Source organism: Sinocyclocheilus grahami, unplaced genomic scaffold, assembly GCF_001515645.1.
Source record: "Sinocyclocheilus grahami isolate Dianchi unplaced genomic scaffold, SAMN03320097.WGS_v1.1 scaffold270.1, whole genome shotgun sequence".
Lineage (NCBI taxonomy): Eukaryota > Metazoa > Chordata > Actinopteri > Cypriniformes > Cyprinidae > Sinocyclocheilus > Sinocyclocheilus grahami.
The window spans coordinates 1,356,223-1,368,464 of record NW_015505449.1 but is presented as its reverse complement, the minus strand read 5'-3'; the positions used below and the strand labels follow the sequence as shown (position 1 = coordinate 1,368,464).

At 37.0% G+C, this 12,242-nt stretch overlaps 1 protein-coding gene across 4 annotated transcripts in view; it reads left to right on the top strand.

Moving 5' to 3' along the window:
• Positions 1-12,242, top strand: part of sntg1 (syntrophin, gamma 1) — a 58,558-nt gene that overhangs the window by 26,406 nt on the left and 19,910 nt on the right. For 3 of the 4 annotated variants that reach the window (XM_016291333.1, XM_016291329.1, XM_016291332.1), the window contains exons 4-10: positions 3,373-3,507; positions 8,241-8,297; positions 8,385-8,442; positions 8,530-8,573; positions 11,166-11,207; positions 11,420-11,555; positions 11,639-11,721. In XM_016291333.1, coding sequence (XP_016146819.1) covers positions 3,373-3,507; positions 8,241-8,297; positions 8,385-8,442; positions 8,530-8,573; positions 11,166-11,207; positions 11,420-11,555; positions 11,639-11,721 — 555 coding nt within the window. The remainder of the gene's footprint in view (positions 1-3,372; positions 3,508-8,240; positions 8,298-8,384; positions 8,443-8,529; positions 8,574-11,165; positions 11,208-11,419; positions 11,556-11,638; positions 11,722-12,242) is intronic. The other variant, XM_016291330.1, reaches the window with a different exon arrangement.

Genomic DNA, 12,242 nt, shown 5'->3' with positions numbered 1-12,242 from the left:
AGTGAAAATCTGCATTTTTGTAAGATACAATCCATCATTGAGATATTTAACTTTAAACCATTGCTTCTGGCCAAACTACCAGCCCATATTCTATAATAACGCTTCCTCCAGTGAAAAAGTCCATCTCCTGTTGTCTCTCACATCAAAATCCACCCAAATAATGGTTTAGAACTGTTTTCAGCTTGTGAACGGTGCTTGATCTGTGCACATATCTCTCCTGATTCAGACAAGATGATTATTTTTCACTGGAGAAAGCAATATTATGGTTTTAGCTGGAAGCAACGGTTTGAATTGAAAAAACGTCATGATGATGGATTCGTTTATTTTTTATTTTTTATTGCAAATTAACATTTTTGGGTGAACTCTTCCTGATTTCAGGGGCAGACCCGATTGCACTCAACACCGCAAACTTGAGCTCTCATTTCTAGAAGCGCAGCTGGTGAGATCTTGCATCTTAGTTGTGGATTATAGTGAAAATAACCTCAGACGACGTTATTATTAAAATTACTTTAATATTACTGTAGCAATGTTCATTTTGTTTAATAGTGAAAGCTTTAATATCATATAAAGGCAAGATTGGAAAATAATATCAACTCAAATCAATATTTAAGTCCAGGCATTTGTTTATTCAGTGGTCTTGATCACCCTATCAGGATTTATTTTGCACTAATGACCGGCTGACTGTACTTTATATCCTATATATCAGTGTCTATCGGCTACTGAGAAATATTGATCGTCCACTAATCTGGATGTTCTTCTCGATATGTTTAAATTCATTCAGTGGGTCCTGCATTATAGTAATGCAGTTTGGGATGGGATACAAGGCTACTATGAATGCAGAGAGCGCAAATTTAATAGCTTTTGGGCTCAGAAATGGGGACACAGAAGAGTGGTTATGTGTGGAAGATTAATGAGCGCTCAGAGGAGGATAAGTCTTGTGTGTATAGACAGAAGTATTCCTATCTATTTACAAACACTGCTGTGCTTTTTAAACATGATGTGCAAAGACCAGATTCAACATGTTGTGGTCAGAAAGAATTGCTTTTTTTTTCATAACATTTTTGATTACATTTGTTAAGGAATATGGTAGGGTGTTTTTTAGAGCTTGTAGGTGTTTTAACTTTGCTGAAGCATCGATATGAGAATCATATTGGCTGAGCTTCTTCTTAATGTGAATTAATGCAATCTTCCTAGACGAACTATAGTAATTTCACTTCTGGAATGGCCATAGTCTATGTCTGAGCATGTTTTGACTGAAAATCTCAAGGGTACACAAAAAATGGCTGACACTTGATTGCCATGGCAACAGAATCAAGCATGTGTCCTAGCAACTAAAGTTATGGAATAAATTTCATTCTGGTATAAAGTATTTGACTGACTTTGCAAGAAAGTGCAATGATGCAGATGCCAGACTCAACAGAAAATTCTGTTCTCTGCCTGCTTTATGAGCAACTGCTTACCAACCAAATAGGAACGAGTCTTACATCACAACTGGTCCCTGAGGAATTTATTGTATTTTTTATTTTTTTTACAGTGCTGACAAGTGGAAAGGCCAAAATATACAGACAGTCAGTTTTATGCAACATTTCAAATCAGAAAACTTTAATGAAATAATAATGCAAGCACCATGATGTTGGCAAAAAAAATATATTTCAGTGTAAAATTATGAAATATGTATTGACAAAAATTCTGGAAATAAACTATCTAGGGATACAGTCTCTTTTCACTGTAAGTTTCTTCTGAATTTATGATGATTAGATAATTTTATGAAGGCTAAATGTTTGCATGCCTCTAATAGACAAACTAGCAACTAAATAATACTTAATTAATAATTTAATAATTTTAATTATTTAAAGTTTATCAAGATGTTCAAAATAATAAACTAAGAGAGACAGATTTCATGACTGTTACTGGCCACCATGCGGTAAATATACAAAATCACGCAATTAGTTATAATGAGGATAATTATGTCACACTAAAGATTTCATTTGAGGTTGGTTTTTTCACTTTTACGTCCCTTAGGTACATTTTTTTATTAATACTAACAAGTTTGAAATGTGAAGAAAACAAAAGAAAAATCAAGGTACATATAGATATCACTTAGCAGAATATTTGTTTTTATTGTGCATCATTTTTAATTAAGCTGTCATTTTTTTCAATTACAAAGAAAGTGTGAAAATATTTTTTACTTGTGTGTATTTATATTTTATATTTTTATTAGTATTTTCAATCAGTTTTTATTTTTAAATTTTTAGTTTTCATTTAAATTTTAGTTAAAGTTTTTAGTAACTTTGTTTTGAATAATTTTTTAGTATTTTTGTCTGTATAAGTGAAATATAAGTTATAAATATAAATATACGTTTTTATTCATTGTTATACTTTAGTTGTAGTTATTTTAGTACATCAAGTTAAAATAAATTAAAACGAAGAAGAAGAAAAAGTACCTGATGTTTTTTTATATGGTTTTAATTTTAGTTTCAGTTTTAACTGTAATAACCCTGAATGAGACATAGGCCATTTAATTATGCCAAAATTGCTGAAAAAACTCAACTTTTTCTGATGTTGTGGAAATGTTCATAACTTAAAAAAAAGATTGAATTTCCATCTCTTGCATGTGTATTATGTACTGTTAAATTAAACACTAAACCAATGACAGTGTATGATGGTGTGAAAGAGATTATTTTCAAGTCCACAGGGCCGAAGGTGGGAATACTTGAAGAAACTCCCATTAATGAAGTATTATTTAAAAACTGTTAAAGCGATGCCTTTTACGTTTGCCCTCTCTGCTGTACTTTAAATGATTACTGTAGGTTAAGAACGTTTCTTTGCTCAAAATTACATCTTGCGAGGCAGTTTGAAGTTAAAGTGCTCACAGTGCCTTATGGCTTTTATATAATTTTTCTCAAACATTTATCTACAAAAGTAAAGGCCTTGCGGTAAATACTGAATAAATATGGAGCCGATAAGACGCATTTAAGCCTCTGACAGGCATTCTGTCAAGTTGCAATGTATTCAAGAGCATCTGGACTTCATTATCCATTTGTCGAAGACATTTAGTCATATATTCAAAAACTTCATCAGTCATTATGACATTGTGTGGTGTGAAGATGTTTAATCCACCATCAGATAACTGATGAAGCCACTTGGATGAGAGGAGAGGCAAAACATCTTCCACAAATGAATAACCAAGTCCAGATGGTCTAGCAGTAATATTCTGCAATGACTTTGAATTTTCAGTTGTATCTCTGCCAGGCAAACGTGACTCTGCAAACACAAGCCCTTGCTATTTATCATGCAATCAACTTCACAGCTAATTAACTTCATGTTGTCAAGTGAGGATTACAGATGTTTGTGCGACTCTGGCTGTTTCAGACAAAGACTGGGATTTATTTGCTTCAAGATGGTAGCGAGGAGCCTTTCAATATCCGTCTGCACCTGGCCAAAGATATTCTCACCATTCAAGAGCAAGACGTCATCTGTGTGTCTGGAGAACCGTTCTACTCGAGTGTGAGTTCGACAATCCATATTACACACCAGATTGATCCAGTCCTGGAAAATACACAGCTATTACATGAAACAGCTGGTCAACACATTCTGTTATCGTTTACATGTCAGGGACTGTGTCTTCTACACTGGGAGAAAGTCAGTTTAGTCCGTTTCCTTCAACATGCTCTTAATGTGATAACATGACATGAACTGGTTTTAATCAGGTCAAAAATTAAATTAACAGTGGCTAAATCACCTGACTACAACATAAGTGAGTATGAAGACATAAATATTTTTAATTAAAGTGTTTTATTAAGCAAATTCATATCAACATGAAAGCCAATTTTACCCTATTAACATTTTTGGTTTTATTGTGCAAGATTCATTCCTACATATATATACATATCAGATATGTATGTATATATACAGTATACAATACAATATAATATAATCTTTTATATTTTTTATATATAATAAAGATCACCATGTAAAGTCACCATGTATTTCTCAAAACATTTAATAACGATCGAAGTTATCGCTACAGGTCTATAATCATTATTCTCAGATGTGTGTGGTTTCTTAGGGAAAGTCCAAAGTGCAGGAACTCTGTGTAAATCCAGTGAACGTTGGAAAAGTGTACACCAAACTGGAGTAAGTTCTACTGCACAAGTTTTTAAAAGGCGGGCGGAGATCCCATCCAGACAGACCTTTAGATTTCTTTGTACACAACTGACGAAACAATAACTGCACTTTGGTACTGTCTACCTCCAGTCTAGTCATCATATACCAAAGAGTCTACAATTATATTGCATTCATCCGTTCAGCTCATTTGCTTTAGCAAACTCATCCATATACGTGGTTTACTTGGTTCCATATTTGTAACAACTTTCATAGTGTTCCACATCATTTTAGAGTTCAGGGTAGTAAAATTACATTTATATTTACATTTAGTCATTTAGCAGACGCTTTTATCCAAAGCGACTTACAAATGAGGACAATAAAAGCAGTCAAAACTAACAAAAGAGCAACAATATATAAGTGCGAATGACAAGTCTCGGTTAGGCTAACGCAGTACACATAGCAAGGTGTATATATATTATACACACACATATACACACACACACACACACACAAAGAAAAACAAGTAGATAAAATAGAAAAAAATAGAAAGCTAGTGTTCGTTTTTTTTTTTATAAAAAAAATAAGATACATATAGATAAAGTAGAATTAAAGTAGAATAGAAAGTGCTAGAGTTAGAGGGTCAAATAAAGGTGGAATATATGTGTTTTTAGTCGTTTCTTGAAGATGGCTGGGATTGAGTTGGGCAGGTCATTCCACCAAAGTCAGTGAAAGTGATTTTGTGCCTCTTTGAGATGGCACAGTAATACGCCGTTCACTTGCAGAACGCAAGCTTCTAGAGGGCACATAACTCTGAAGTAATGAATTTAGGTAAATGGGTGCAGAGCCAGTGGTGGTTTTGTAGGCAAACATTAATGCCTTGAAAATTATACTCAATCATATCTTTCTGTCGTCCCCTAGCTTGCCTTAACTGACAATTGAGCTATTGAGCTATAATTTTCAACTCAGCATAATCTTTGTTTTTAAATGCAGTTTTTTTTCCAATTAATGCAATCCTTCAGCTCTTCAGCTCTTTACGGCTTATTGTTCGGATATACGATAACATTCTTTTTAGTAAGTACATTATCTCATCAATGTCCATGTTATTAAAAACATCCCAGTCTGTGCATAGGAAACAACCTTTTAGTCTTTCTATAGCATCGCCTGACCACACTGTTACTTCTTTCACTACTGGTTTGCTACGTTTGAGCATGGTTTTATATGTAGGAATGAGGTAGATGGTATTGTGGTCAACATTGGCCAAAGGGGGTTTAGATCTGGCCTCATAAGCCTTTTTTAATGTTCCCATAGCACTTGTCCAGGATTCTATCCTTCCGTGTGTCACATTTCACATATTGTTCAAAGAATAGATAGATACACTGTAAAAAAAATTCCGTAAAATTTTCGGTAAAAAAACGGCAGCTGTGGTTGCCGGAATTTTACCATAAAAACTACAGTAGCAACGTTTTAGGTTTTACGGTTTTAGCTTAAATTTACAGTTAAATACCTTAATTTCATTAACTGATATAATGTTAATATACCAACCTATTGAAGTGCTGAAATCTGTGTTGTACCTTTGTAATACACTGATAACCACCAAATGCAGGTGGTGATATGAAAGTCACATGATGAACCAAAGCCCATCACAAGCAGCTTTTAAATAATAACATATATAGAAGGTGCACAGTGTCATTCACACAAACACCAAACACCATCATGGTAACACACATGAAACTGAAATAATGCAATAAACATTAATTTAACAACATTAGGTGTAACACACAACCCTAATATACAAAACTGATAAGAAAAACTAAGAAGAAACATAGTTATTTCAACAAAAAAACATCAAATTTGAAATGTAACGCAGGGAATTCTGGGAATGTCAATTTACGGTTATTCACTGTAAATTATACAATCTTTTTCACTTCCAAAAACGGTATACTACCGTAAAATGAATGTCCAATACACACAAAGAAAAACAAGTAGATAAAATAGAAAAAATAGAAAGCTAGTGTTCGTTTTTTTTTTTTATAAAAAAAAGAAGATACATATAGATAAAGTAGAATTAAAGTAGAATAGAAAGTGCTAGAGTTAGAGGGTCAAATAAAGGTGGAATATATGTGTTTTTAGTCGTTTCTTGAAGATGGCTGGGATTGAGTTGGGCAGGTCATTCCACCAAAGTCAGTGAAAGTGATTTTGTGCCTCTTTGAGATGGCACAGTAATACGCCGTTCACTTGCAGAACGCAAGCTTCTAGAGGGCACATAACTCTGAAGTAATGAATTTAGGTAAATGGGTGCAGAGCCAGTGGTGGTTTTGTAGGCAAACATTAATGCCTTGAAAATTATACTCAATCATATCTTTCTGTCGTCCCCTAGCTTGCCTTAACTGACAATTGAGCTATATTTGTATGATTTTCAACTCAGCATAATCTTTGTTTTTAAATGCAGTTTTTTTTCCAATTAATGCAATCCTTCAGCTCTTTAGTTATATACGGCTTATTGTTCGGATATACGATAACATTCTTTTTAGTAAGTACATTATCTCATCAATGTCCATGTTATTAAAAACATCCCAGTCTGTGCATAGGAAACAACCTTTTAGTCTTTCTATAGCATCGCCTGACCACACTGTTACTTCTTTCACTACTGGTTTGCTACGTTTGAGCATGGTTTTATATGTAGGAATGAGGTAGATGGTATTGTGGTCAACATTGGCCAAAGGGGGTTTAGATCTGGCCTCATAAGCCTTTTTTAATGTTCCCATAGCACTTGTCCAGGATTCTATCCTTCCGTGTGTCACATTTCACATATTGTTCAAAGAATAGATAGATACACTGTAAAAAAAATTCCGTAAAATTTTCGGTAAAAAAACGGCAGCTGTGGTTGCCGGAATTTTACCATAAAAACTACAGTAGCAACGTTTTAGGTTTTACGGTTTTAGCTTAAATTTACAGTTAAATACCTTAATTTCATTAACTGATATAATGTTAATATACCAACCTATTGAAGTGCTGAAATCTGTGTTGTACCTTTGTAATACACTGATAACCACCAAATGCAGGTGGTGATATGAAAGTCACATGATGAACCAAAGCCCATCACAAGCAGCTTTTAAATAATAACATATATAGAAGGTGCACAGTGTCATTCACACAAACACCAAACACCATCATGGTAACACACATGAAACTGAAATAATGCAATAAACATTAATTTAACAACATTAGGTGTAACACACAACCCTAATATACAAAACTGATAAGAAAAACTAAGAAGAAACATAGTTATTTCAACAAAAAAACATCAAATTTGAAATGTAACGCAGGGAATTCTGGGAATGTCAATTTACGGTTATTCACTGTAAATTATACAATCTTTTTCACTTCCAAAAACGGTATACTACCGTAAAATGAATGTCCAATACATGTAATGTCCAATACAGGTTTTCACCGTATATAGTAGGGGAATTTACTGTTTACCATTTAACATTTAATGTTTTTACTGTAGCATTTTTACAGTCTTTTACCGTTAAATTCACGGTCATTTTTTACAGTGTAGATAGATAGATAGATAGATTGGTATTGGTAATTTCAAGAAGTCTTTGCTAATTACAGCTGTGAGTTTTATTGGAGTTTGTTTCATTGAAATGTTTTTGTGCAGCAAGAAAAGAACAGCTCTGCCTTCTTGCGACTGAGTCATTATTCAGCTCTGGAATGTGTCATCATCACACATGTAGGAATTTGCTTTGAACGATTTCATATTTAATCTGGTTAACCTGTGCCCCTTTGTTTCAACATCATTGTCTGAAAGAGAATGAAACTGCCAAGTGCGTTATTTTGACCATTGTATTGCATCTATCATTGTCACTACAGCAGACAGCAGCTTTAGCACTGGTTTAAGCAGACAGATCATGTTGTATTCACTGCCCTTTAATTAAGTTACTGGCATTGTTGGCATGGTGCCGTTTTTCCCTCGGGAAATCTACATGAAAAGGAGGCAATTCAAATTAATTAAGGACCTTCACAGTTTCATGAACCAAATTGAAATGAAAAGTAAACTACCTGTCTTCCTCAACACACAGACCCGGTGTGGCATGAATGTGACGAGTTTCCTTTGATTCCTTTCTTTGCAGGAAAGAACAGTAACGATCCGTCGGCAGACAATCGGAGGGTTTGGTTTGAGCATCAAGGTGATTGCACAGTTTCTCACAGCTTTCACTCAGCTCGCACATTTTTTGCAAGACTTTGAAAGTCTTTGTGTTATCATTTTTTCATAGGGTGGTGCTGAACACAAGATTCCTGTTGTTATATCTAAAATATCAAAAGAACAGAAGAGTAGGCTGTTTATTTACTCTCTCTCCTCTCTTCAAAAATAACAAGTTGTTTATTGGTTTATACATTTGTCTTTTCTTTCGTTTGCAGCTGAACTTTCCGGACTTCTGTTTATTGGAGATGGAATTCTCCAGGTATGCACAAATACATAAATGGGGTCATAAGATTAAGATAATTTCAGTGTTAGGGACCCTTTAAAACTCCCACAGTGTCTTAATGTAATTCACTCAATTTCAGCCAGCAGATGTTTAGGGAGCATCTTTCTTTTGATGGACATTTGAGTTGTCATTTTGGAGCAGTGTTATTCCAATTATATATTCAATCTGAATTATGTATATATTTTTCTGAACATGAAGGGCATGTTTTAGATGTGGGAATTATTCATAATATCCATCCATAGTATTCTCATAACAATTATCAAAAGATGCTTGCATCGACTGTCATCTTTATTTAACATAGACTGTCTTTAAAATTATTAGTTTTTATCCTTAATATTATTGAAGCTTCAAATATGATCTGATTCAGATCTCTGGTGGAAGCAATTTTTAATTATCAAAAGATTTATAGATTACATGCTATTGCTGTTCAAATGTTTTAAAAATGTAATAGTTTTATTCAGCAAGGATGCATTAAATGTATCAAAAGTGACAGTAAAATATTTTTAATGTTACAAAAGATAAGTGTTGTTCTTTCAAACTTTCTGTTCATCAAAGAATCCTGAAAAAAAATCAGCATATTAGAATGATTTCTGAAAAATCATGTGACTCTGAAGCTGAAAATTCAGCTTTGATCACAGGAATAAATTACATTTTAAAATATATTCAAATAGAAAACAGTAATAATGTTTCATAATTTTGCTGTTTTCACTGTATTTTTGATCAAATAAATTCAGCCTTGGTGACCATAAGAGACTTCTTTCAGTCACATTAAAAAAATCTTCCCGACCCAAACTTTGCAGAAGTGTATATCAGGATCGTCTAGGTTACTTGTGTAACCCTCGTTCCCTGAAGGAGGGAACGGAGACGTTACGTCAGTGACTGACGAATTGGGATCTCGCCCGAGAGCCCAATCACCTTCGAGTGTTAACTAAACAAGCCAATGACAGTTGGCGTGCGTGTTTCGCCACGCGCACCCCGCCCCGCAGCGCGGGTATAAAAGGAGAGCGCGTGCAAACGCACATCAGTTTTTCGCTGAGGAGCCGAGACTACGTGCCCCGGCCGTACAGCGGTGGTACAGCAACTGTGGCAACGGAACGTAACGTCTCCGTTCCCTCCTTCAGGGAACGAGGGTTACACAAGTAACCTAGACGTTCCCATTCAGTCAGTCACGTTCAACGTTACGTCAGTGACTGACGAATTGGGATCCGTATGGAAAACGCCACTATTGCGGACCCCCTCCAGTGCCCTGCGGAAGCCGGCAAGCCCCCCCACACCAGCTGGGGCGGAAGAGAGGACAGCGGCTAGGCAGAGGTGACCGCCACTGCTGTTCCATACAGTGGTACATTGGATAACACTGGGAAAGCGTACCCAGTTGGGACGCTACGGAAGCCACATCCCGCACATAGGAGGTATTATGTGGAATTACACATATGGACTGGCCCAGGGCAGTACTACATATGGAAGTCTCTGCGGTAGACTCAACCCACCTGGGGTGAGATCACTACACTGCAGAGATGGCAGTGAACGACTGCCAGGGAAAGACACGGGCTCACCGAGAGGGGAGCCGTACCGTGGAAGAATACACATGTGGGATCACCCGAAGGGGGAATCACTACACACGGGCACCTAGCCCAGCACAAGGGCTGACCTTGGGCATGCACACGAGTGCTGAGCCTGGCGTCTGGCGCTCCGCCACGCCTGACCGCCGAGGGTGCGGGAGGAACTCCACCAGGGTTCGCCATGGGGAACTGAATGAGGAGCACAAGAGCGCACGTATCCGGTCCGTAGAGGGGAATGGCGCAGCAAGCGTGATCGACACCGAGCAGGTCCGGTGTTACTGCCTACCTGAGGCGAGTACACGAGAGGACACGGGCTCTACACGGAGATTATAGAATCTCGCAAACGTGTTAGGCGTCGCCCAGCCGGCAGCTCTACAGATGTCTGCTATCGAGGCGCCCCGCGCCAATGCCCAAGAAGATGCCACTCCTCTCGTAGAGTGAGCTCTCACTCCGAGGGGGCATGGTAAACGTTGGGCCTGGTATGCCAAGACTATAGCCAAAATATATTCAAATAGAAAACAGTAATAATGTTTCATAATTTTGCTGTTTTCACTGTATTTTTGATCAAATAAATTCAGCCTTGGTGACCATAAGAGACTTCTTTCAGTCACATTAAAAAAATCTTCCCGACCCAAACTTTGCAGAAGTGTATATCAGGATCGTCTAGGTTACTTGTGTAACCCTCGTTCCCTGAAGGAGGGAACGGAGACGTTACGTCAGTGACTGACGAATTGGGATCTCGCCCGAGAGCCCAATCACCTTCGAGTGTAAACTAAACAAGCCAATGACAGTTGGCGTGCGTGGTTCGCCACGTGCACCCTGCCCCGCAGCGCGGGTATAAAAGGAGAGCGCGTGCAAACGCACATCAGTTTTTCGCTGAGGAGCCGAGACTACGTGCCCCGGCCATACAGCGGTGGTACAGCAACTGTGGCAACGGAACGTAACGTCTCATAACTCCCTCTTATTACTCTATTACTAATGTTTACTCTTTTACTAATGTTGTCATTAGATAAACGGCATTAACGTGAGGAGTTATCGCCATGAAGAAGTGGTATGTTTCATCTTTTTGTGTAATAATTCAGTTCAAGCAATGCTGTTTTTACAAAGCAATGAACGGGTTAGTAATCTTCAGCACTGTGTTCAATTTTTTAGCAGAAGCGTGTCAGTAATTTTGACTCACCCTTTAAAAGCTTGACTACTTATAACAAAATGAGTGACATCCATTCTAATAAACGAATAAGCAAGCATGTTTTCTGCTCTCAGGTGCAGGTTCTGCGAAACGCAGGTGAGGAAGTGACCCTGACTGTGTCTTTCCTGAAGAGGACGCCTGCATTTCTCAAACTGCCACTGTGTGAAGACTGCTCGTGTACGTCTGGGTTTGGACACGCTACATTCACCGGTTAATATAGATCCTACAGTGTCAAAGTGTACAGTAACATTTACAATGAAAAACAGTTTTTTACCGGTTTTTTTATTTTTTAGGTATACCAAGTGACCAGAGCAGTGGAACATCGTCTCCATTGTGTGACAGTGGCCTACATCTGAACTACCATCCCAACAACACGGTAAACACCAAAAAAATTCTATCTATCTATCTATCTATCTATCTATCTATCTATCTATCTATCTATCTATCTATCTATCTATCTATCTATCTATCTGTCTGTCTGTCTTCCTGTCTGTCTTTCTGCCTGCCTGTCTTTCTTTCTTTCTTTCTTTCTTTCTTTCTTTCTTTCTTTCTTTCTTTCTTTCTGTCTGTCTGACTGTCTTTCTTTTTTTTCTGCCTGTCTGTCTGTCTGCCTGCCTGCCTGTTTTTCTTTCTTTCTTTCTTTCTTTCTTTCTTTCTTTCTTTCTGTCTGTCTGTCTGTCTGTCTGTCTGTCTGCCTGTCTTTCTTTCTTTCTGTCTGTCTGTCTGCCTTCTTTCTTTCTTTCTTTCTTTCTTTCTTTCTTTCTGTCCGTCTGTCTGTCTGTCTGCCTGTCTGCCTTTCTTTCTTTCTTTCTTTCTTTCTTTCTTTCTTTCTTTCTTTCTTTCTTTCTTTCTTTCTTTCTTTCTGCCTGTCTTTCTTTCTTTCTGTCTGTCTGTCTG